This window comes from Lynx canadensis, chromosome C1, assembly GCF_007474595.2.
Source record: "Lynx canadensis isolate LIC74 chromosome C1, mLynCan4.pri.v2, whole genome shotgun sequence".
Taxonomy (NCBI): Eukaryota; Metazoa; Chordata; class Mammalia; order Carnivora; family Felidae; genus Lynx; species Lynx canadensis.
In genome coordinates, this window is record NC_044310.1 from 125957357 (window position 1) to 125982666 (window position 25310).

The 25310-nt window shown below is 35.2% G+C and overlaps 1 protein-coding gene across 6 annotated transcripts in view; it reads left to right on the plus strand.

The window, feature by feature from the left end:
• Positions 1 to 23759, plus strand: part of CCNT2 (cyclin T2) — a 41131-nt gene extending 17372 nt beyond the window's left edge. For 2 of the 6 annotated variants that reach the window (XM_030327657.2, XM_030327656.1), the window contains 8 exons: positions 3574 to 3702; positions 5097 to 5157; positions 7920 to 7982; positions 11157 to 11202; positions 12818 to 12981; positions 16987 to 17057; positions 17580 to 18738; positions 18840 to 19001. In XM_030327657.2, the coding sequence (XP_030183517.1) occupies positions 3574 to 3702; positions 5097 to 5157; positions 7920 to 7982; positions 11157 to 11202; positions 12818 to 12981; positions 16987 to 17057; positions 17580 to 18738; positions 18840 to 18907 (1761 nt within the window). In that variant the 3' untranslated portion in view covers positions 18908 to 19001. The other 4 variants (XM_030327655.2, XM_030327654.1, XR_003971246.2 and 1 more) reach the window with 3 other exon arrangements.
• Positions 23760 to 25310: the final 1551 nt, after the last annotated feature.

Sequence of the window (25310 nt, forward strand, 5' to 3'; positions counted from 1 at the left end):
TTGAATCCGCTTAGTTAGGGCTCCAATGGAACCTTTAAAGAATTGAGTTTAACTGTGGAAGGAAAAAGGTGAGCAAGAAAGAAGGGAATTTTTAAAAGCATGTTAAATCACCTTTAAATTTTAAGATCAGCATTAGCAATACACAATTGTTGTTTACAGCATAATAATAATAATGTACTTTACAGCATAATAATAATAATTTCAGACATATTACTCTGGGCACTATTCTAAGTGCTTTATGTATATTGATTGATTTAATTCTCACCACAACTTTATAAGCAGATACTATTTCTCCCATTTTACAGATGCAGAAACTGAGCCACAAAGAGAATAAGTAATTTGCCTAGGCTAGTCAGATAACAGAGCCAGGATTCCACTGAGGCACCCTGACTACTATGCTACAGCTGGCTTCATCACCTCTACCTCCCCCTCTCCATGATTTGTATGGTATATTTCTGTAGAAATTTGTCTTGTTTTGAGAATGTGATAGCCCTTGGAAACAGTTGTACATTTGCTAGGCTGACAAACTTGACACTATTTAAAAATCAGTTTTTATTTCCTTCATTTATAGTAATTCAAGAAAGTTTATTAAAACAGATAACAGAACACAAAGATGGATCGTGCATGGTCCTTGTCCCCAGTGAGCTAAATCTCAGGTTGTAGTTGCTCCCTTGAACCAAGTATCTACTCCAGTATTGGTGTGAATTCTTTGACTTTGAACCAAGTTTACGTGCACTGATGAATGTCTGTTGCCTTCAAAAGGATGCTCCCTTTAAAAGCCACAGGCCAACTAATAACATAGCCATTACTTAAAACTTTTTGGAGTTCTTTTCCTTTCAGTAAGCCACACAGCAAAATCCACTTTCTATATAAAAAAGCAGAGGTACCTAGCTTGATTACCTTCTTTAGTCATTCTTAATTAAAATTAAAGCCTCACATGGATATTCACAAAGTATTTATCTAAAAAGGTGTTTTGTTTTGTTTTGTTTTTACAGCCCTGATGGAGTAAAATGTTTGCAGGCTATAGAGGAGGAAATGTGAATGGAGTTAGTGGATTTCACCAGGAACTTTGGAAGAGTGTTGGGTATTAGTGTTGCACTGGAGGAGGATGAGAATTGAGCCCTATTTAGAGGGAACAGAAAGACTTCTGTGAGGAGTGTGGGTAAATAAACCAGGAATCTACCCTGAAGATCATTGCTTAGTTCTCCGAATATTTAATTTTCTTAATTATTTGTAGAATTTTAGAATCATTCATTAGTAAACATACTTTGTTTCCATTGAGACTATATTGTAAGGAGAAAAAAGTCTGTGGTTTGAAAGTACTTGCTATTGAGGCTTACAAAAAGTCTGAAGAGAATGGAGCAATCACTGGGAATCCTAAGAGGCTGTGCCAGGAAAAGCTCATTGGAGACTTTCAGAAGGTACCTTTTAGGCAAGTAAGAGAAATCTTGGATCATCTGGCACTTAGGAAAAAAGTTTATTAAGTTCAGTCTAATGTGACATGTGGCTTGAGCCTGTATTGCTTCACTCTTTGGTAAATAGTGCTAGCATTTGATGGCCGGCTTAGCCATTCCCCTCTTAGACATGAATTAGGTAAAAAGTGAGAGATTGTGGGACACTGAGAGTATCTTATATTGTTTCTTGCATTTCTTACCTTTGTATTGGCTGTTAGATTTTTACTGTGGGATTTGGAATACCTAGAATTTAACATTGGTGCCTTTATATTTTATATGTGGATTATCCACCTATCATTCGCTTGGCAAATATACTGAACAGCAGCTGCACAATGCAAGACAATGGGAACGTGAATGAATAATTCAGTGTCTATATTTAAGCTGCTTCTGGACTAGTAGGGCAGACAAAATTAGTAAGCCAGAAGTTAGAATACAGCGAAAGTACAATGACAGAGGTGTACACAGTGTCCTATTGAATAAAGAAGGGCACTTCATTTTGACTGAGGAATTTTCCTTAGGATGAGGTAAACATTTAAGTAGAAAAGGAATTAAAGTAGGTAGCATAGGAAATTCTCAGTATGTGGAAAAAATAACTGGGATAGGAAATGATTGTCCACTCTCTTGTACTTTCTATATTTCAGAAAAATCCCTGCCCTGTATGGCTGCTGTTGTACTGGTATTTCAAGAATATTAACTAATTTTCATGTTACTTAATTAAATCTTTGGTAAAGAATAATAGTAGTTTATTCTAAATCTAAGAAAACTAAGAGTAAGTTGCCTTTTTGAGTATTCTTAATTTTTAAGTCTTTTCCTTGTTTTAATTTTGAAAGATGGAAATAAGTTGGAAAGTCCAAGTTGAAATTATTCAGTCCTTTTAAGATAACATTACTTGTTCTTTGGAGCCAAACTGATGTAATTTTACGTCTGTTTTGAAGTCATTTTCACTCCATTTACTCATCTGCAAATGAAATTGGACTAGCTAGAGAAGGTCCCTTTCAGATCCAAAATCCAGTGATTAAATGTCATGGCTCAGCATTATTTATAAGTTGTTTTAAAAGCTCAGAGGAAAGAATCTACCTTCTGGTTTCAGAAATTTTGTCCTTAACTACCCAAATCATGTAGCATGCTTAATGCCTCTTTCTGTCCTCCCCTCCCTCTTCTGGCATTGTTTCTGTATAGTGATTGGTGATCCCTAAGATACAGTAAGATTCAGATGTTCATCTCTTGAAAAATAACCTGAATCTTGACTTCTAGAAATCATCTTCCCATGAAAAATTTCTTCTGTGTAATCTTAGAATATTATTTGAATTTAGAGTATGCCTGTTTTCTGAGTCAGTAGTAAATTTGGTTTATTACTTTTTGGGTAAATATTGCTCAGAATTGATGTTTGTCTAAGTCAATGTCTTTATAGTGCTGTGTTCTTATACTTCAATCCCAAGAACATATAACTTAACTAAAGCTTAAAAAAAAATTGCTTATTTCTTGATCTCCATTTGGCAATGTCTCTACTCTGTTGATTTATCTTACATGTTCATTATCTGGTTCTTTAGCTATCGTTAATATTGCTATAGTGAAGTAATAGAGTTACTCAGTAGCAATTTCATGTTCAGAATCTTCTCATTTTGCCTTGTAGATCCTTTTTCTGTCCTAAAGCAATATTGCGTAGCTCTTAGCCACACAAGTGAATTGTTGGTTAATTTAAAAGAAACCTAGAAAGTAGTGGCTGTATCTAAAAAGAAGGAAAATCTAGGTATATTTTACCTATTTTTCATTTTTTTAAGCTACGACTTTATTATTTTGCTTGAGTTTTTATTTTACCTCCACAATATGCATTAATAATAAGTTAAACTTTATTTTAGTTTGCCCAAGTGTAAGTCTTTTTCCTTTTTCCCATTGCTCTTCTATTTGCAAAACAGTAAAGCAAGTTTTAGAAACTAGGGTAACTAGTTTTATTTAATGAATCACTTTATTAAAACTCTTACATCCGTCTTGTTATAGCCCAAGTCACAATTCATATTTTTAATACTACATTCCTTCCTTGCACGCCCCACCTTAGAAAGTAGAAGGTTTTTCCAAAATTTTTTATTTTTAAATCACCAAATTTTTATCTTTTCTGCAGATAATATCACCTACTGCATTATTTTTGGCTGCAAAAGTGGAAGAACAGGCTCGAAAACTTGAACATGTTATCAAAGTAGCACATGCTTGTCTTCATCCCCTAGAGCCACTGCTGGATACTAAATGTGATGTATGTAAAAATAATTCAATTGGCGTTGCCTTCCAACTGCTGCTTATTTCTTTTACCACTTAGGAATGCAATACCAGGGAGTGATCTAACAGAAACATATTTCGTGTATATACATGAATTTCAGTATCATTCTGAATCATGTTAAGGCTGGGATTCAAAGGTGGTTTTAAGTGTTTCACATTTTATTGCTTATCTTCACAGCAAAGCTGTGATAATATGTAGTGGTGATCTTATATCACTTCCATTGTTTGGGTGCATTTGAGACCAAAGATGAATAACTCTTAAAATATGTCAGCAATGGAAAAAAAAAAAAAGAAAGAAAGACCTCTGGTTTTGCCTGTAGACCAGTAAATAGTAATTTCACAGAATTGTTCCTTTATTAATGCATATATACTAATAGTTATCTCTGTCATATGTAAAAATGCACTGAGATAATGGCATTTAAAGGAGTAAGATAATGATTTAGCCATTTAATAATAGAGAATGTATGATGATGCAAAGATTGTTCTTGTAACTTCTATTAACATGATAAATTCGGAATTATTTTTGGTGAATACTTAGGGTATTGTTCAAATGATAGAAATCTATGTTTAAAAAATTACTTTAGTGACCTTTTCAAAATGGGGCATAAATAGAGGTGTTTTTCACTCTTGAGTTTAGCAACATGCCCTTACATGAATATTGATGATGTATTTTTTTTTATCACCTTAGTTGTTACAATTTAAGAAATTTGACGGTGATAGAAATTTTTTTCATACATCTATTCCCAGAGCAGTTGCAGTAGGAGAATAATTTATTGAAGTTGAAAGAGAAGGCCTTCTGTTTCCCCATGGTGTATGATACATCATTTTGGTATTTTACATCTAAAATGTTTTAATCTAGAGATTTGAGGGTTTGCTTTGATTGTATTTGTCTTCTCTAAAGAGAGGAAATTCTACACAATAACTCTGACTGTTAAGGAATTTCCACTTGAGATATCTTAGGTTGAATTGATAAGCCTTTTCTTTAACAGGCAGGTTTGAATTTGATTTTCTTACTTGAGTTGGTGCTTCCTTTGGTAAAGTGTCTTGAAGCACCACTGCCTATGTCAAGTTTTACGTTACAGGTTGGAGCGTTTGTTGTTTTCAATGAAGCTCTACCTCCTTTCATGTTATCGTTGTCTTGAGGGGTTTTGTTGCTATTTACCTTGTTTGCATATCCTGTATTAGAAGTAATTCAATTTAGATTGGTTGCAAAATATAGGATTTCCCTGTCACCCTCAATGTACTTCCTTCATGTTCCTAAACTAATCTGGCTCTTCTGTAATCAGTCTGTGATTTACATGAGACTTAGCGGTCCCGTAGTCTCATAGTGTTGATCTTAAGCATTTTAATAGTATTATTTTTACCTGGCAGGCTTACCTTCAACAGACTCAAGAACTGGTTTTACTTGAAACCATAATGCTACAAACCCTAGGTATGTACTCACAGCTGATGCTATTTTTGTGGTGTTCTAAAGAAAGAAAAAAATTTCTGGAGTAACTTTATCATTGAAGATGTTTCATTTTAAAACAAGGTTTGGGGCCAGAATAGTATAGCCTGGTTATAAGAAAAACTTTTTTTTTTTTTTTTAATTTCATTTGGCATAATTTAATTGAATGGTAAACATAGTTTTCATTGTGAAAGGCTGTTGCATATGATTGTAATGTGCACAAGTATTCATGGCAGTCTTTGCTCTCATGGCACTTGTAGTCAGTTTTTAATGAATTTATCACATCATTTTTAATATGACATAGTGTAGTTATTTAACCATTCATCATCCCCTTCTAAAAGTTATATTGTCTTCAAGTTTCATGCAGTTTAAGTGATCTCTAAAGATTATTTATTCTGATCTTTAACTTTACTTATGAGGAAATTGAGGCCTGAGAAGGTTTATCTTGTATAAAGTCATATATTACTTCTGGAAGAGCCTAGCGAAGTGTGATGGAATCACATGGGCTTTATGGAGATCTTGGTTTAAATCTGTAGGCCTTTGACTTGCTTTGTAAACTTAAGCAAAGTTCTTTGATCTTGTGTACCTCCATTCTGTATATGCAGGATAGAGTAATAATGTCTTAAGTCTTAACATTGTGAACTTAAGAATGAGAGATAATGTATAAAAAATGACTACATGGTGTATATGTCATAAATAACCATTATTCGTTATGGTAGTTATTTCATATGTTACTCCATTCCCAATCATTGAAGAGAAGTGCAGTAATAGTCTCCCATCATGACAGATTCTTTTTATTAGAAAAGTAGTTTGTTTGAAATAGATACAACTTATTTGATGTTGTAATAGTATAAAAAGATACAAAAATAAAAGTGAAAATCTTATTCTCACCAAATCCACTGACTTAGCATGTTATTTTTTATATAAAATTATATAAATATGAAATTTATAAAGACTTGTGTAATAAAGTTTGAAAGGAAAATTATATTTTAAGGGGAACATTAGAATTGACAGTATACACCTCTGGCTTTGATTAAAGTATGGTTTTGCAGGTTTAATTACAGTAGAAATATAAATAGATCACACAACAACTTTATAAATCTAGATTACCTGTGTATTAGGATGTCACTCGTTTACTGCTTCTGAAGATGCTAGATGTGACCTCCACTTAAAAAAAATTTTTTTTTTGGGGCGCCTGGGTGGCGCAGTCGGTTAAGCGTCCGACTTCAGCCAGGTCACGATCTCGCGGTCCGTGAGTTTGAGCCCCGCGTCGGGCTCTGGGCTGATGGCTCAGGGCCTGGAGCCTGTTTCCGATTCTGTGTCTCCCTCTCTCTCTGCCCCTCCCCCGTTCATGCTCTGTCTCTCTCTGTCCCAAAAATAAATAAACGTTGAAAAAAAAAAAAATTAAAAAAAAAAATTTTTTTTTTAATCTTTAGTTTTGAGAGAGAGACAGAGTGTGCGCAGGGGAGGAGCAGAGAGGGAGATACAAAATCTGAAGCAGGCTCTGAGCTGCAGCACAGAGCAGGACGCGGGGCTCGAACTCAAGAACCGTGCGTGACCTGAGCCGAAGTCAGGACACTCAACTGACTGAGCCACCCAGGCACCCCAACGACCTCCACTGTTTAAAGAAAAAGAAAAAAGCCTGCCTTACCTAAGGGTTGAATAGACATTAAAAGCTCTTTCAGCATTTTATGTTTGGTTTTAGAAAAAGTGATTTAAAGAATCTTGAGGCTACAAGGTTTACTTGTCTTAATCACTTTATTATTAATGAGACGTAGTTATAAACTAACTGGTTGAAACCCTTTGATTTAAGGCATACTAAGAAAATAAGAGGACCATAAATCATTGAAATGGTCTTTCTTCCCACTATGGGGCAGATTATATTTATGAAACATACCCTTTTTACATCTTATAAAAAGGAGAGTTGGAATACATTTTAAAAATATATTACATGGACACCTGGGTGGCTCAGTCAGTTGATCATCCGCCTCTTGATTTTTGCTCAGGTCATGATCCTAGAGTCGTGGGATTGAACCCTGAGTCAAGCTCTGTGCTGAGCATGGAACCTGCTTAAGATTCTCTCTCTCCCTCCCCCACTCACACGCATGTGCTCTCTCTCTCAAAACCTATATGTGTATATATATATATATATATTATATAATTGAATTATTTTATTAATGGTTGTATTTTTCATATATTTCAGTTTGTTTTTAACCTGAGGGTAATCGTAATTAATTGTAAATCAGAATTTTTAATAACTATTCCCGTAATCTATAAATAACTTTGCTATCAGTTTTCCTAAGTGGACATTGTTTTTGAAAAGAAATTATTTGGGGCGCCTGGGTGGCGCAGTCGGTTAAGCGTCCGACTTCAGCCAGGTCATGATCTCGCGGTCCGTGAGTTCGAGCCCCGCGTCGGGCTCTGGGCTGATGATGGCCCAGAGCCTGGAGCCTGCTTCCGATTCTGTGTCTCCCTCTCTCTCTGCCCCTCCCCCGTTCATGCTCTGTCTCTCTCTGTCCCAAAAATAAATAAACGTTGAAAAAAAAAAATTTTTTTTTAAGAAAAGAAATTATTTGTCATCGTTGATGGTATAATGAGCATGTCAGTGACAGAAAATAACTTTGCCTTTGGATCTTTTTAATAATGAACAATATATTATACATTTATGGTTGTGCTGATGAATGGCATTTCTCAGTCAAGTATTGTAGTGTGATAAGTGATTGGGAAAAAAGTGCTTTTCATTTCAGGTTTTGAGATCACCATTGAACATCCACACACAGATGTGGTGAAATGTACCCAATTAGTAAGAGGTAAGTGATCTTTGAAATTTCTGAATTAAGTGTTAATACTTTTTATTGTCTATAATTGATTTGAATGAGTTTTATTAAAATGGGGGAAATACCATTTTGAAGCAACATCTTTTGTTGTTCTACATCTACCTATTCATCTTCTTCTGTATGTGGTGAATTAGCTTCCTTTAAACTTAGGTGAGAATCTTTCAGTAAAAAAACTAGAGGGCTTCCAATTAATAGGACTCTCTCAACCTACTTATTAGGCTAATAAGCCAGTTCCCATTTTAGTTAATGTTTAAGAAGTTGACCATTAACACATACACACAGAAAATTTCTGGTTTCTGTCAAACTTTCATTGACCTCTAGGAAAATGATGACAGTTTAAGAATTTGGAGGCCGTCCTCATGTCTTTCAGATAAAAATTGTCTTAGCAGATTTGCCACTTTGGAAATGTTTTCCCCATATTCATTTGAAAACAACAGATTTAATACATTTTTCAAAGTTCTGTAGCATTTCTAAAAATAATTTCCTTTTTGTGTGTAATGGGGAAGTATATAGTATGATACAGGCAGCATGTGATGTGCCTTTTAAGCCTTTTAAAACAGGAGTAGGAACTTTTTTTTATTTGCTTTACTGCTTATAAAGCATGTGGTACACACTTTTCTACTCTTGTTAATGAATTCTATGTATCTGTTAATGTATCCCTAGAAATATTTTTTACATAGTTGCATGTTGTTACACTACTTCTTACTTCTTCTTTCCTGTTTGCCATTTGAAGTGTTACTGTACTAAGAGCAACCACTTGGAACCTTCAGTGTGCCTTTTTCTGTTACTTTCTTTTTTGAAAATTAAATTTTGCAGTTTCATTCTTTTACTACCAGACTTCTTTTCTTTAGGTTTATTCTAAACAGAATGGGTAAGACTTTTGAAGGCCTTTTTTGATTTTTAGTTTTTACCTGAAAGTCTCACATTTTATTCATTTTAAATTGAATTCATATACCTACGTAGGATTTTATTATGTTAATGGCTATATTTAAAACAAACAAACCTGTTGTCACAGTGTCATTGTTCAGAACTGGACTTCTGAAAGAAAGTACCTTGTTTGTTTGTTTATTTTTGGTTTTTAATAGCTAGCACCTGTTATGACTTGCAAAGTAGAACATATTTAATTATGGTTCCTGTTCTTCAGGGTTATCTGAATATGATTGATAGCACATTTTTATCCACCGAATTACAGTGTAGTATAGAATTCATATAGATAACTAGTGTACATGTTGAATTAAAAAAAAAAAGCCTTAGAGTAAGCTATTTCTATTAGAATAATGGAGAGCCATATAACTTTGCTCTAAACTAAGCCTGGTGAAGAAAGACATTTTTATAGCTTAAAATACATATACACAGATACTTTTATAGCTTAAAATACACACAGTAGGAAACGAAACTGGATTTTCAGCTTGGTATTATAGTGACATTTGAGTCATCGTTAAGATCCTTAAAGTTTAGTAGCTGTTGTACGTGTTCCCATATATCTAAAGCTAGAGACATGAAGTCCATTCATTTGCAAAGTTGAATAGTAAGTTTTAAAAACATTCACAAAAACTGCAAATTTGATATTTTATCCAAAACAGAATATTTAAATCTAATTTTTTGTTGTTAATGTTTAAAATGTGATCAATTCTTAAATTGTAGTGCAAATTTTATATATGTTTAACTTCATTTTGTCTGACTAACATTTCAGGTAACTATGGTTTACATCTCACTCCATTTAAAAACATTGTTTCATGTTTGGTGTCTGTTTTCTTTGCTCTGTTATAACTTTCTGCTAACAAAAGAACATTTTTCCTGCATTCTTCCTGTGTTGCACACTGATTATTAATAGGTTATTTTGAATTTAGATATATTCTGAGGTGAAAACTGCTATGGCAATTTAAAATTATTTTTACTTCCTTCTCTACATATTTTGATTCTTTGTGGGGATGGGGGGTAGTAGTGGTTTGGTTTCTTTAAGGTTCTCCCCACCACCCCCACCCCAAGATGAGAAAGTTGATATTATGCTACTTTGCTGAAGAATTGGCTAATGTCATTTTACAGGGACCTTTCATTTCTGTGATTTCTCCTTCCCTCCCCACCAGGAAAGAATGCCATACATAAGTCACACTGCCTCCAAGACATCTGATGCTTTGACACTCTTCCTTAGCACAACTCTGCTAAGCCCAAATCCCTTTTGTATACCTTATGTTGGTGATCCACATGGGGCAGCAGGGATTACAGGTGCCACGAATAAAAATAGAGGGCAAAGAATTTGAGGCCTGTTAGAGAGGGGTGAGTTGAGGTGAACTGATCCTAGGTGAGCAGAGGGGAAAGGTACATCAATGATTATGAATGTAATTGGGGGAAAAGGGAAATTATAGCAAAAGAATCCCCGTTGGGAAGAATAAGAAAGCAGAAAAAAAGTGAGCGGGGCACTACTATTTTCAGTTTCCATGACTTAAACTAGTTGTTAAAAATTGCTTTTCTTTTGGGGACCAGTGCTGAAGCATCCTGATTGCCTAGAGTATGTGTATCTTTTCTAAAGTTGACAATTGGATACTGTAAGAAATATATATGCAGTGGAGTTTTCTATATCTACGCCCTTGGGATGTTTCTAGGTTGTTAATTCTCTGTTGATGCTTAGTAGCATGAAAAACAGCAGTTTGTGCTGTCTTGAGTTTGGGGGGTGGGGGTTTGTTTTGTTTTCTTTTCTTTGGATGGAAGTACTTAAGCCAACTTAAATATGATGACTGAGGATTAAGTCTGGCAGGCAACTCTTTGTGTTTTGTACTAGACTTCAAAATCTTTTCTTCTTCTTCTTCTTCTTTTTTTTTTTAAATCCAGGAGAATGCTTTATTGCAACTTTTAGCTGACTAGATGCTTAACTTAGTAACAAGTTTAGCCCTTGTAACTGGCTAGCTAAAAGCAAATCGGCTTGTTTCTCAGATCTTTGGGGGATAGCAAGAAACATTTGAGTGAATGTTGTTGAAGATTTTCAGTAGTATAGAAAATGATGGCGCTCTTGTGATATTTGTAAGTAGTAAGTAAAATTTACTTTTTGTGTACAAAACTTTGAAGTTTTTGTTGTGTTGAGAACTTTTTGATGATAGCACATTAGAGCTGACAGTATTGTCTTCGTTTTTTTTTTTTCTTTTCTTACAGCAAGCAAGGATTTGGCACAGACATCCTATTTCATGGCTACCAACAGGTTGTTATCCTGACCCTCTTTGTTGCACTGTTGTAGCACACTATAGCTTCCTTTAATGCAGGGCCCCCTCAATGTGTCTCTTACCCTTGTTGCAACAGGAGACTGGACCATCTACTGTGGTGGTACCTTCCTGTCTGCTTTGCGGTGTATTGTACAAGGGACTTTTGGCACAGAGGGGTTAAATGCACATTGTGAAGTGTAGTGGTGCTTTCTGATGACATATTCTCGATTTGTGAGTGCATAAGTCTAAAATTGGTAGCCTGAATAGCAGCTAAAGATTACAAAGAGCTAAACTTAACGTAGAAATTCGAGCAACTTGGTAAGTATAAAGCTATTTCTAGTTTACAATTATAGTTAAATGACAATTTTTTAAAATTTCACATTGATCCAATTTTAACTTTAAAATAATCATTAAAGTTTTTTTAATAAATAAAATTTATATAACTTGGGTTTTTTTCCAGATAATACCCACTAGTAGTAAATCAGAACTAGCCAAGTCCTGTCAGTGTCTAGATTTGCAGAAATACAATTTTTACTTTAAGAAAACTTAACTTCCTTTTCATTTTACATAAAAATTTTGGTGTGGGTTTGCAGTTGATGAACATTTTTCATCTCCATCAATTCTGAACTGAACTGAAAGAATAATTTTTTAAAGCATTTAATATCTAATACATAATTCTGTTCTGGATTGAATATATGAATGCCTTAAATTTGTTTTTTAAATGGGTCATTGGGGAGGAGGGCACCAAAGTAGCATTGTATGGTCCTTAATTTCTTGTGACACTGTTTTAACTTTTATTTAAAACTTTGGATTGGCAAATACCAATATATTTTCTTAGGTATATGTTGTTGGGATTTAACTCCTATCCCTAGGAGTTTTGAACGACAAAAAGAAAGTACTAAATTTAAAACTTTGGTTAGAAAAGGCATGCTGTAACGTGTTATCACATGCCCAAATTTGGGACATAAAGTGGAAGGAGAAAAGTAGCATTTTTATAGTATTTAGCAACATTGGGCCTTGAAGCTGTTCAGCAAAAGGTAAGTTTTCTCTGTGGCTTTGCTGAAAAGACAGAGGTTTACATAGATAAGTGTTAGATTCTTTTTAACTTACTTGAGAATTCTGTTAACCCACATCAAATGGTGGAATCCCTGATTCTGACTTCATTCTGTAATGTGATGTTGAAATTCCTTGGCAGTTTTATGGAGAATCTTCTGCTTTTTCTTTACTTTTTTGCCATGACATTACAAAAGAAGCAAAAATACCACAAAAAATTAAGATGTTACACTTGTTTATGCTGATTATTGGAAATATGTCTTCCCCTCCTTTTATAAAGAAGTGAAAGTACTTCAAAATTTAGAAATATTAATATATTACTATTGATAAAATATTAATATAATGCTCTGGGAGTCACAGTGTGGAGAATGTTCATAATCTAGTATTAGAATTTTATAACTATAGTGTTAGCTTTTAATTTAAAAATAAGGTTTTATATACTCGACTTGAAGAAAACCTTTATAATTATGTTTGTGCTCTAATCTTACTGGTAAATGTTTTTCTTTGTTTTACATACTTGAATTACTATGGTTCTTCGTTTTCAAACCTGCTCCACAACAGTCTACACCTTACCACCTTCTGTCTTCAGTACAAACCAACAGTGATAGCATGTGTATGTATTCATTTGGCTTGCAAATGGTCCAATTGGGAGATTCCTGTGTCAACTGATGGAAAACATTGGTGGGAATATGTCGATCCTACAGTTACTCTAGAATTACTAGATGGTAAGTAGAGGAAAAGAAATTTTTTTTTTTTTAACATTGAAAATATTTTTTTATTATGGAAAATTCTACCTACTTTTGTATAGGTTTGAAAATAGCGAGTCTCCGTAGACTCATACTTAAGTGAACAGTTACCGATTCTGGCCAATCCAGCATCTCCCTGTCCCCCTGTAGTTATTTTGATATTAATCCCAGATCTATTTATTAATATTTGTTTGTGTTTCAAAAGATTCCTCAAAAACATAACTATAATTTCATTTTAACAATTTGGTAATAGAATTTAAAAGTATAATTTACACGATCAAATGAACAGGATGAAAATAAGGATTTGTTAGCCTAAAGAAAAACAACTAAAAAATAAAAACTTGAACATATTTTAACCACCAATGAATATCTATAGCCCTATCAGGACTTCTCAAAAAACATTATGATTTATAATGCTATAGGTTGACAATGCAAGAATCTCAAAGTCGGGTATAATTTATTGTAGAAGATGTGAAGCTATGAACTAAAGGTATTTTCAGGGTAACATTCCTTGTTCTGTAGTTCCACTGATAGTGAAGTGTGTCATTGTTGCCTTGTATTATTAAATATGAATTGAAAAAATCAGGGGTGCAGATTCTGTAAATTGTGAACCTGGAATTGAGTCTTCTGATAAGAAATTTATTTGGTAAGAAATAAGCTGACCAGAGGCAGGAGAGATTCTTGGGGATTAAGACATTTTAGCCAGATACTGTAGATTTCAGAAAGGAAATAGATTAGGCTTCTTGCCTAAAAGATATACTGTTAGGTTTTTGGCTGCTTCTTTTTGTGAGCTTTCCCCAACTTCTGTTGCAAGATTGAAGCTCATGGGAAAACAATTTATATCTATTCCTATTGAGGACATCTGTTACATAGAGACCCCTTTGGGTTTCACATGTGATCTTCCAATAAAATTTCAACATGTTTCTTCCAATAAAATTTCAACATGTTTCTGTAAGCTAGATGTTTCTTTTCTCTGATGAGCCAAATAATAATAACTCTTTCAGAGTTTATAGACTCTTTGGTCTATGCCAACTACACAACTCCTGCCCCTGTAGCTGGAAAGCAACCATAAGCAATCCGTAAATGAATGGATATGGCTGTTCCAGTAAAACTTTGTTTACAGACATGGGGGTATAGGTCATAATTGTGATAGTTTGCCTTCCTTTTTTCTAAAATATGCCTCCTTTTTAGATCTCTTGATTTTCAATTTTTGTTTCCTCCGTGAAAAATTTCATCCAGTGTATGTATCTCGTACTATATTACTGCCACATGATTATGCTCTTTTCCTTACATTGCCAGAGGTTTTTTAAAGTTTAACAAGAGAAGAAGGAATCTTCAGTGAGTTAAAATGGCATCTTTTAAAAACCAGTGGGGGGCGCTTTTTTTTGTCATCTGTGACTTGAAAATTAGGTTATCTGTGCTTCCATCTTACTTTGGCAGTTAACAGATGAGAAGAAGTAGGCATCGTCTGAATAAAAATAGTTTATATACATGGTCCTAAAGTAAAGGTCACAAAAAGCAAGTGATCTGCCTTTTATACTGCTCCTAAATTGTACTTAAAGTTTTTTTTTGACATGACAGAGGCCACCCAAATAACCATCTGCTTCTGTGCTGAAAAGGCTCAAGTTTATTAAGTTGGAGAGCCACTGAATATGAATCTTGGGACATGTAAGACATTGACAGTTTCAACATGCTATATAGCAGCCTTTCTCGGTGTTTTGATCACAAAAAAAGAAAAAAGTAACAAAGTTTAAGATATATCTGAATTTGAATCTGGTGTTGAAGCATCAGTGTTCACTGAAATAATTCATGTAATGACTCTTCCAAAAACAGCTTTAGCTTGGACTTGGCCTGCCTGTAATATTTTTTGTTGTTGTTTTGCAAGGTTTGTTTTTGTTTTATAATTAATAACAAACCCTCATCTGTTTTTTGTATTTAATTTTTTTCTGTATACTTAGCCTTGATAGAAAAAGGCTCTCTTTTAAGGACCATACTGTGATTTTTGTGTATATAACTAATATATTGGCAGTGATTATTTGACAGATTCTTTTGATTGTCCATTGTAAAATTTAATAAGAAAGTAAAAACAAGCCTTATGTTTTATACCTGCTATGTAGGCAGGTTTGGGACCAGAAACTTTTTTAATTTATTTATTTTGAGAGAGAGCAGCACAAGCAGGGGAGGGGCCGAGAGAACGGGAGAGAGTGCTTCGCACTATCAGCACAGAGCCCTATGCAGGGCTCTATCCCATGAACCATGAGATCATGACATGAGCCAAAACCAAGAGTGGGACGCTTAACCGACTGAGCCACCCAGGCACCCCTGGACCAGAAACTTGATGTGCATTTAATCTTTGACAACCAAGCTGTTAAAGAAATTGAATCAAAACAATTTCTTGTTAATTTTGAACCCAAAATTATTGTGTATCTGCTAGATTTATTAGTGTCCAAGTGGAATGGTGTTTGTTTGCTTATTTGTTTGAAATTAAAGAGTAGTGGTCCAGGCATTAGATAGCTTTCATTCAAACTGAATCAGAAAGTTCATGAATCTTGAGCAGGTTATAGTTATCACAGCTTATAGACATATAATAAATGCTAAGTTTTTGCATATATTTTACTTTAAGATAAATTCTGTATGGTCTTAATTTTCGTTATCAGTTTAGCATGTTTGCCTAGAATAGTTTACAGAGAAGCTTACTATGTATACTAAAAAATAATAAATGAATCTGTGTAGTCTCTACTGAATTGGCATTATTAATATTATGTGATACTGTAATTCATTTGACTGGTATTAATATTTGTCTTGAGTGGTCAATAGCCTAGTGGTCAGTGTCACTATTTGGGGGTAGAAAAGTATAATTCACCATAACCACACCATTTTGGAAGTGAGTCATTTCACTGTGATCCTAAATTTAAGGGAAAAATAAGGTAAAAATATATGACCCAGGGTAGTTTTAATAATACGTTAATAGTAATGATTGCTAGGAGAATATGAGTGTAGGTCGAGGAATTCTTTTCATTTAACTTTGAAATAATTTTAAACTTAAACTACAAAATAGTAGTTTCTATATACCCTTTACCTGGTTTCTCTAACGTTAACATCTTATAAAATAATACATGATTATCAAAACCAAGTAATTAACATTGGTACAGTAGTAACTAAATGACAAGTTTTATTTGATTTCCTCAATTTTTCTGTTCTAGGATCCTATGTTCCATTTGGTTGATGTGCCCCTTAAATCCCTTCCAAACTATGACAGTTTTTCTATCTTTCCATTTTTTTATGACCTTGACATTTTGAAAAATAATGGTCAGTTATTTTATAGAATGTTCCTCAATTGGACTTTGATGTTTTCTCATCATTAAATTGAAACTTTGTATTTTTGGCAAGAATACCACATAACTGGGAAATGGGTTTTGCCTTACTCAGTGCACCTTATCAAGGAGTCCTTCATATATCAAGGGGTATATCTTACTGGTGATAATGATAACCATGGTCATCACTTGGTGGTATCTGCTGGGTTCCTCCATTGTAAAGTTACTGTTCTTCTCTTTGTAATTAAATATCTTGAGGAAGGTATGTTAGGATTATACAAATACCTCCTTTTCCTTTAAACTTCTGCCCATTAGTTTTAAAGAATCTATCGATGGATCTTGCCTGCAATAATTATTACTATGATGTTTGCCTAATGAAGATTTTCTATTTGGGGGGAATTTTTTTTAATGCTACTAAATTTTCCAGAGATTCTGAGTAAGCATGGGGGCAGGGGGAATGATATTTATTTATTCATTCATTTGTTCATCTGTGATTCATCTTTGAAAATAGTTCAGATCTGTGTCTAGTTCTTTATTTGCTGAAGGTTGAATAGGAGGGTAATAGTGAAGTAGATGAACTCTTGAGGCCCGCTTTTTAATATTGCCCACTTGAGAGAAATATAAATCCTAAAGACACCTTCTAAGTTTTAAATTTAAATTTTATTTTTAGAGCTAACACATGAGTTTCTACAAATATTGGAGAAAACACCTAGTAGGTTGAAGAGGATTCGAAACTGGAGGGTAAGAGAATTGGCAGGGTTTAATAGAATATCAGTTTATCACTTATCTAACAAGTACATAGCTAACCAGTTTGAATTTTTTGGTTAAATATTCTTATTTCCGGTATTCCTAACTAATTACAGTGTATCATAAACTGCATACACTCAATAATTTATTCAACTGCTGTGTCCAGTGGACTTTGCTAATAAGTACTTTATAAATTTCTTGTTTAATTCTCACAGTGATTATAATGGAAATATTCTCCTTATTTGACAAATGGGCAAATTAAAGCCTAGACACGTTAAATTACTTTCTCAAATGCTGGGCTAGGATTTAACCTGTATCTAACTCTGAAACCAGCGGTTACCACTTTATATAGCCCCCTTTTGTGCCTCTAAATAAGATAGTTACTTACCGGCAACATAAAGCCTTGAACCCCAGGTGGTTTTGTTTGCATATACTTAATAGAGATTTTTATAAGGCAGAGAAAATTGTATTAAATCCCTTTGCTGTCATCACTTCTCTTGTGTTTTATTTAAATAGGCCAATCAGGCGGCTAAGAAACCAAAAGTAGATGGACAAGTTTCAGAAACGCCACTTCTTGGTTCATCTTTGGTCCAGAATTCCATTTTAGTAGATAGTGTTACTGGTGTGCCTACAAACCCAAGTTTTCAGAAACCATCTACATCAGCATTCCCTGCACCAGTCCCTCTAAATTCAGGAAACATTTCTGTTCAAGACAGCCACACATCTGATAATCTGTCCATGCTAGCAGCAGGAATGCCAAGTACCTCATACAGTTTGTCATCACACCAAGAATGGCCTCAACATCCAGAATCAGCAAGGACAGAACAGATGTATTCACAGAAACAAGAGACCTCTTTGTCTGGTGGCCAGTACAACATCAACTTCCAGCAGGGACCTTCTGTATCACTGCATTCGGGATCACATCACAGACCTGACAGAATTTCCGATCACTCATCCATTAAGCAAGAATATACTCAGAAAGCAGGGAGCAGTAAACACCATGGACCAATTTCTGCTACTCCTGGAGTCATTCCTCAGAAAATGTCTTTAGATAAATACAGAGAAAAGCGTAAGCTAGAAACCCTTGATCTGGATGTAAGAGATCATTATCTAGCCGCCCAGGTAGAACAGCAGCACAAACACGTGCAGTCACAGTCAGCCAGCAGCAGTTCTGTCACTTCTCCCATTAAGATGAAAATTCCCATCACAAACCCCGAAAAACCTGAAAAATACACGGTGGATAAGAAGGAAAAGAGTGGATCGCTGAAATTACGGATTCCGATACCACCCGCTGATAAGAGTGCCAGTAAGGAAGAACTGAAAATGAAAATAAAAGTTGCTTCCTCAGAAAGACATAGCTCTTCTGACGAGGGCAGCGGGAAGAGCAAGCATTCCAGCCCACATGTTAGCAGAGACCATAAGGAGAAGCACAAGGACCATGCCGCGAACCGCCACCACCCCAGCGGGCACAAGCATTCCCACTCCCACAGTGGCAGCAGCAGCGGTGGCAGTAAACACAGTGCCGATGGAATCCCACCCACTGTTCTGAGGAGTCCTGTTGGCCTGAGCAGTGATGGCATTTCCTCTAGTTCCAGCTCTTCGAGGAAGAAGCTGCATGTCAATGATGCATCTCACAACCATCACTCCAAAATGAGCAAAAGTTCGAAAAGTTCAGGTAGTTCATCTAGTTCTTCCTCCTCTGTTAAGCAGTATATATCCTCTCACAACTCTGTTTTTAACCATCCCTTACCCCCTCCTCCCCCTGTCACATACCAGGTGGGCTACGGACATCTCAGCACCCTCGTGAAACTGGACAAGAAGCCAGTGGAGACCAACGGTCCTGATGGCAATCACGAGTACAGTACAAACAGCCAGCATATGGACTACAAAGACACATTCGACATGCTGGACTCGCTGTTAAGTGCCCAAGGAATGAACATGTAATCATTTGTTTAGGTCCATTTTTCCTTTACTTTTTTAATTTAAAAATGGTTAGAATGGAAAACTTCCTCCTGATCTAGCAGTGGTGACACCTGCTATTGCTGCCACTGTTTCAATATTTGTAAGTGCTGCTTTATTCTTCATTCTGAAAAGAAGAGATTATAGTAAACAAGTCTTTATCTCCACATATGATAGTGTTATAAATACTGTAAAAGCATGGAAGGTGCAAAACTCAGTATTTCTACAATTGCAGCTAAGAACATTAGGATGAATGGCTGGCTGCTTCTAGGAATATAAGATGCCTCAAGCATTCATTATTTATAATTTGAATACTGTAGCTATTTTATGTTGTTGTTGCTTGGCTTTCGAATGAGTGTAAATTGTTTTCTTTTTGTGTATTTATACTTGTATGTATGATTTGCATGTTTCGATGATAAAGGGATAAAACAGTATACTGACAACTGTTTACAAGAAAGTGGAGAAAAATGTACATACATTTTTGTATGTTTAGATATTACCATAAATACTCAGGATTGGAGCTGCTTGTAAGTATAACAATATAACTTTATTTTATCTTGTCCGAGTCCATCACTAATCTAAAACAAAGGTGGCACTTTTTCATGTTAACCTTAAACTCTAGGCCTTACTGGAAGCCACTGAAGGGGGACACTTCACTACAGATGGGTATGCAGTGCCACAGATGGTCATTTATTTACACTGTGAGGCACAGAACTTTTGCCTTCAGAGCTTCTGACCAGGTTGGCTGCTGAAATAGCCCCTACTTTTCTGAAGGCTTGAAGAGGAAAAAATAAAGTTTACATACTCTTGATGTGAAGTGCATTTTAAATGTGTGTTGGCTTGTTGCAGTACTATAAACACAGAGCTGTTAATAATGGTTATGTAGATTACTGTGATTTGAAAACTAAACTCACAAAAACTTATATAGTGAAGAATTAGTAAGTTTTTTTCTTAAATAAAGAACTTTAACACTACATATTTTACCAGTAAACAGGGATTGCTTTTCCTTTAGTGTTCAGAATGACACCATATTCTTAAACATACTCCTCCCCTGAAGTGTGTTCGTGTGTGATGCCATATTTCTTTTTCAGGTAAATGCAGTCTTCCTTATAGAAATGAAATTAAACCTGTTGCTCTCTCGGTTCTTTTATATTCTAACAATAAATACAAAGAAAAGATCATTGACTGTGCATTGTACCTATATATACAGCTTATGGTTGTTACCAAGAAGCTCTGTGAGAAAAAAGGGTTAGCCTCCAGGTGAACAGCTAGTGGAGGTTTTCCGTTTGTTGCACATCCCAGTATATTCCTGTTGAGGTCACGTTTGCACAGTCATCTAACTTCTGAACAAACAATAGACTTTAACTTGTTTAAAATTTGTCTGAAACACCAATAATGTGGCTCCAGTTTCTCAGCTAATCTTGAATTTATTCTGTGGTAAATCTTTGAGCTGTTGAGTATCTTTAGATGGGGTGAATTCAACTTTTGTTGAACTAAAAACTGTCTTAATTTTTTCCTTTATGTATATGAATTATTTTTGTTAAAAAGCCACTGATACGTGCACAATTGTAATTTTACTCAAGTATGTTGCAGTTGTAAATATTAGAGTTTAATCTCGTGCTCTACTTTATTTAGCAATTACTTAATTTGCCAGTAGCTCTATAATTTTTTTTAAGATAATTGTTCATTATTTTGTCAATGCTATTTGAACTTAGGATACTAGGAGCCTCTTTCCAGGGACTTTGCCTAGGGAGCATGTCCTAACATTTGTTCTTGTCTTGCATAACTTTAGTAATCTTTGTCATTACGTGTAACTTTGTTGCTCTGTATGGCATATTATTGTATCCATAAACACAGTAATTTTGATACAGTTCTACTTTCACAGTGGTACATAATTCGAGGACTAGTATAGAATTAAGCTGAGTGCAAGATGAGGGAGGGAAGGGTTTTGTTCTTGGTAATTTAGATGTGAAACCTCTAAGGAGCTATCATGTGAAACGACATAGGGTGGTTGTGCTACTGTATAATTGGGGATGATAATACCAGGAATTTTAATAAGGTTTTGTAAAGAGTATCCAAAAAGTAGTGAACTTATTTTCAGTATGACATAGAAACAATGTGAATATTTAAGGTCTGTGACTATACTTAAACTTCACTAAGAATTTGCAGAACTGTTTCGAGATGTGGGAATAAAGGTAATTTTGTTGAATCTTTATTGGTGCTAATGATGGACAGTTTAAAAGGTAGCTAGTATATATTGTTATGGGTCAGTACTTATTAGTACTTCCAGAATTGAATTTGAAATGCTATGTATTCACTTTTCACTCTGTAAATGTAATTCTTTACGATGACTTTATTTATTAAAGGGCAGCCAGTTGTAATTTGTACAGGATTGTGTGAGCTATTCAAACTCTTTAACCTCTGAACAGGATTATAGCTTCCAAATGCACCGTGGGGATGAATATGAAAATCCTTTTAAGTTTCATTTCCATTAAATGAAAACCCCTATTACTCATATTACTGTTAATTTGCTTTACCCATCTCATTTGCATAAAATAGTTCATCAGCCTAGTCCCAATAGGCTCAACCAAAGAAAAAGACTCCAATGAATGGACGTTATTACCGAGTCTTTTTGTAAGTAGCCATAAGTAAACCAAAATAGTATCATCAAATTTAGGTATGAAATTCCACATGTGCAAAGTACTGTTAAGGTGATTTACATTTTTGATGAGATTTTTTTTAAATATTTGAAATATTAAAAAGCATTATCTTTAAACATCCTTTAAAAGAGTGATTCATTTTTTTAGTTGTCTTTTCCCTAGGTCATAGTTTTCTTACCTTTATGCAGAAGCACATTGCATAGAAAGGCTTTACTTCTACCTCTCTAAGTAGTTTTCCAGTATTGAGCTGTGCCCCCCTATATATTTGCCTTAGCTACTTTAAAATATGCTTTCGGAACCAAAAAGCAAAGGAGAGTTTGTTTTTCACTGAGACATTCTTGGAGGCCTGCTTAACCAAACTAGTGGTGATATCCTTTAGTGGTACAACCTTGCAAAATGCCCCAATTCCTTCTTGTTTTACCTGAGGTTCGTTTCTTAGGTTTGTCTTTGGAAGCAGTTAAAGGTGCGTCTTGGTCTTTCTCTGCATGTGCAGATGCATTCTGGTTAGAATCGTTGATCCACATTTCTTCCATGCCATGTGAGAGGTGCTTGCATCACTTTGTTACCAACAGGTTATAATTAGGGTAGGAGACCTTATATTTTTGGCCTACCCTCCTCCAACTTAACGAGATGACTAGTCTCCTTCAGAGAACCAAATTTTAAATGTGTTTGTTAGTTACCAGTTGCCTTGCCTTAAAGCATTTTGAGCACATTTTTTGGTTAGATTTGAGAATTTAAATTGCTGATTTTTATTCTTTAACCAACCTTAGAGATAAACCACTGCTTGCCTATGCATCACTGTTGTGTACTGTAGAATTATCTTTGGTTGATCAGATATTTTAGGGTATTTTGCATTTACTACGGAAATAAGGAGGGTTGTTTTGGGGTTTGTTTGTTTGTTTACATGGTAGTAGTATCTCTAAAGGAAGACAGTTATGTTCTCAAGACACCTCATCATTCCCAAATTTTATCTAATCAGTGAGCAGTTGTTTCTTGCCTAGTACTGTGCACTTTTAAGATCTCTTTGCTGAGAAACATTAGAGAGCTCTTGTGGAAGAATTCTTGATTCAGCAGTCTCTCGCTCGAGAGGCTTTCTTGGAAGGCAATAGGGTTTGCTAACTGTATTTACAGATGAAAGATCAGTTAATCCCATGCCCAGGTAACTTGCATTAACTGAGCTAACAGAATGATACTTGTTAATTTTGTGTACCCATGTATTTATGACAGGCGATTTAGAAAACAGCACATTCTGTCTCTGGCGTCCTAGGGTGTGAAGTTATGATACCATCGTATTGAGAATTCACAGTTAACGTTAAGATCTGAAATTTGATTGCTGTAAGCTGACGTATGTAAGTCAAATAGAAGTTTGCTTGTTTTGTAAGGGAAGTTTGCCTTGGAAACGTCTGTCTTTATAATAGAGATGATCTTGCCAGTGGGACTGGAATGCTCAGTGTTTGAGGTCTGATGCCGTGCATCTATTTTTTATTCCACAATGTTGATGTGTGCGCTGCCAGCTTTTGTTTCTGTGACTCCTCTTAACTCTGTTCTATGTAGTTTACTAGTATCTGTTTTCACCTGACAGATTCTTTAGACTAGGTTGATAAGCAAGACACATTGAAGGTTGTGTGGCTCCAGCTATGAGTAATTGTGTTTTCATCAAGGTGAGGTAACCCATTCCCTGTGATTCTTTAACCCCAAAGGAAATTCTGAGGGCTAATTTTCTTTATTTCAAGCTTTTGGGAGGAAGCCTTCCTTAAAATTTGTTTAGTAGTTGGTTTAATTTGATTGCCTGTTGTTTGTTAAGTAATGAGTACGTTCTTTCTTTCAAGGTGTGTTTTTCAAGTGGATTTACTTGGTTTGTAAAACCTCACATGTACTCATTTGTTGTCAGCAACGATTGGGATTTTGTTTTCTGAATGTACTCAAAACCCCCAAGGACTACTGAATAGGGTGTTTGCTAATAGAAAATTCAAAACAGGAATGTGTATATGTGGCATGAATTTGATTAGTCATTGAATTTCAGCTCCGTATCTATTACGAGGAATTATTAATAAAATGTGTTTATTGAAAATGTCAATCCAAGGCTCTAACATGTCTTGTTAATGTGAATCAGAGATAATTTTCAGTCCCTGGGAAATGTGGGAAATCAGACCTTAATGTAAGTTTCTCTTTATCTGAGTAACTTCATATAATCAAGGAGTGTGTTCTCTCATTCAGATTGTCCATATTCTTGTCCCAGACCCACCACTTAGCTGATATCCTTGGGTGAATTAGTTGACTTTGTGCCTTGATTTCCTTACCTACAAAATGTACCTATTCTTAGGGTTGTGAAGCTAAGGAGGGAAGGCTAAAGAGAATAGATGGCATTGAAGAGAATCTTGCCAGAAGTATATTTTAGATATCGGAGGGAATGAGGAAGCCCAGTCCAGGTGCATTAAACTTAGGTGTGTATTAAACTACATGCCTACTGTTTCTAGAATTTCAGTTCGTTCTGATTCATACTTTGTGGTTTTCTTGGTTAAACTGTTGCATCAACTCCCCAAAAAGCAAAGAGGAATTGCAGTTATCTGGAAGGGGAATTATCCGTGAAAAAAAATGTTTAATCATAAGCTGCTTTATTACTGCCCTGTCCAACCCCTTGCTTTCCCCACGATTTGCCCATACCCTCCACTTGAAAGAAAATTGAAGCCATGCAGGATAGATAGAAAAGTTACTTTCTCTAAAATGCATCTAAAGCCTGAATGTAAAATAAATGTTTTGAAATCAATTAAAGGAGAGTTGTCTTCATCTTCTGTTGATAACACCAGTAAGGGCCTATTGTATTAGCATATAAAAAGTTACATGAGTTTGATTTAGGAACATTACAAAAACAGTTAATTCCACTTAAAGTTAATAATTCCATTTTGTAATTCATCCTACTCCATTGTGTTGTTGTGTTTTTTTTTTTTAATTTTTTTTTCAACGTTTATTAATTTTTGGGACAGAGAGAGACAGAGCATGAACAGGGGAGGGGCAGAGAGAGAGGGAGACACAGAATCGGAAACAGGCTCCAGGCTCTGAGCCATCAGCCCAGAGCCTGACGTGGGGCTCGAACTCACGGACCGCGAGATCGTGACCTGGCTGAAGTCGGACGCTTAACCGACTGCGCCACCCAGGCGCCCCTGTGTTGTTGTGTTTTTTTTGCCCTGTTTTCAATATAATGAAAAAATTGTACATTTTTGTTTTAGCTCTGGTATATGACCTGCCTGTTTCTTCTCCCCAATACTAATCTCCTGTGGCAGTGAAGAGCCTCACTAATGAAAAGGTTTTTATTTTATTGGCATGAAATTAAGAGCTTTCCCACCTTACAAGTGTCCAGTCATACACCCAAGATCAGTTTGGGTGTACTGTTGTTTTTAGTCTTTCAAGGCATAAATCTGCAGGAGTGGTTGCTCTAGAGATGAATAGTTTTTCACAAGTTTGAGAAGTCATGAAATAGGATGAAGTACTTTAGCTTTTCTCAGGCTTGTTTGCTGTTCTGGTTTTTCACTCTTGTTAATTTTGTTTACCACCAGTGAAGATACAGACTGCCTACATTGGGTACTTTTTTTTTTTTTTTAAGTTTATTTATTCAGAGAGAACGTGAGCA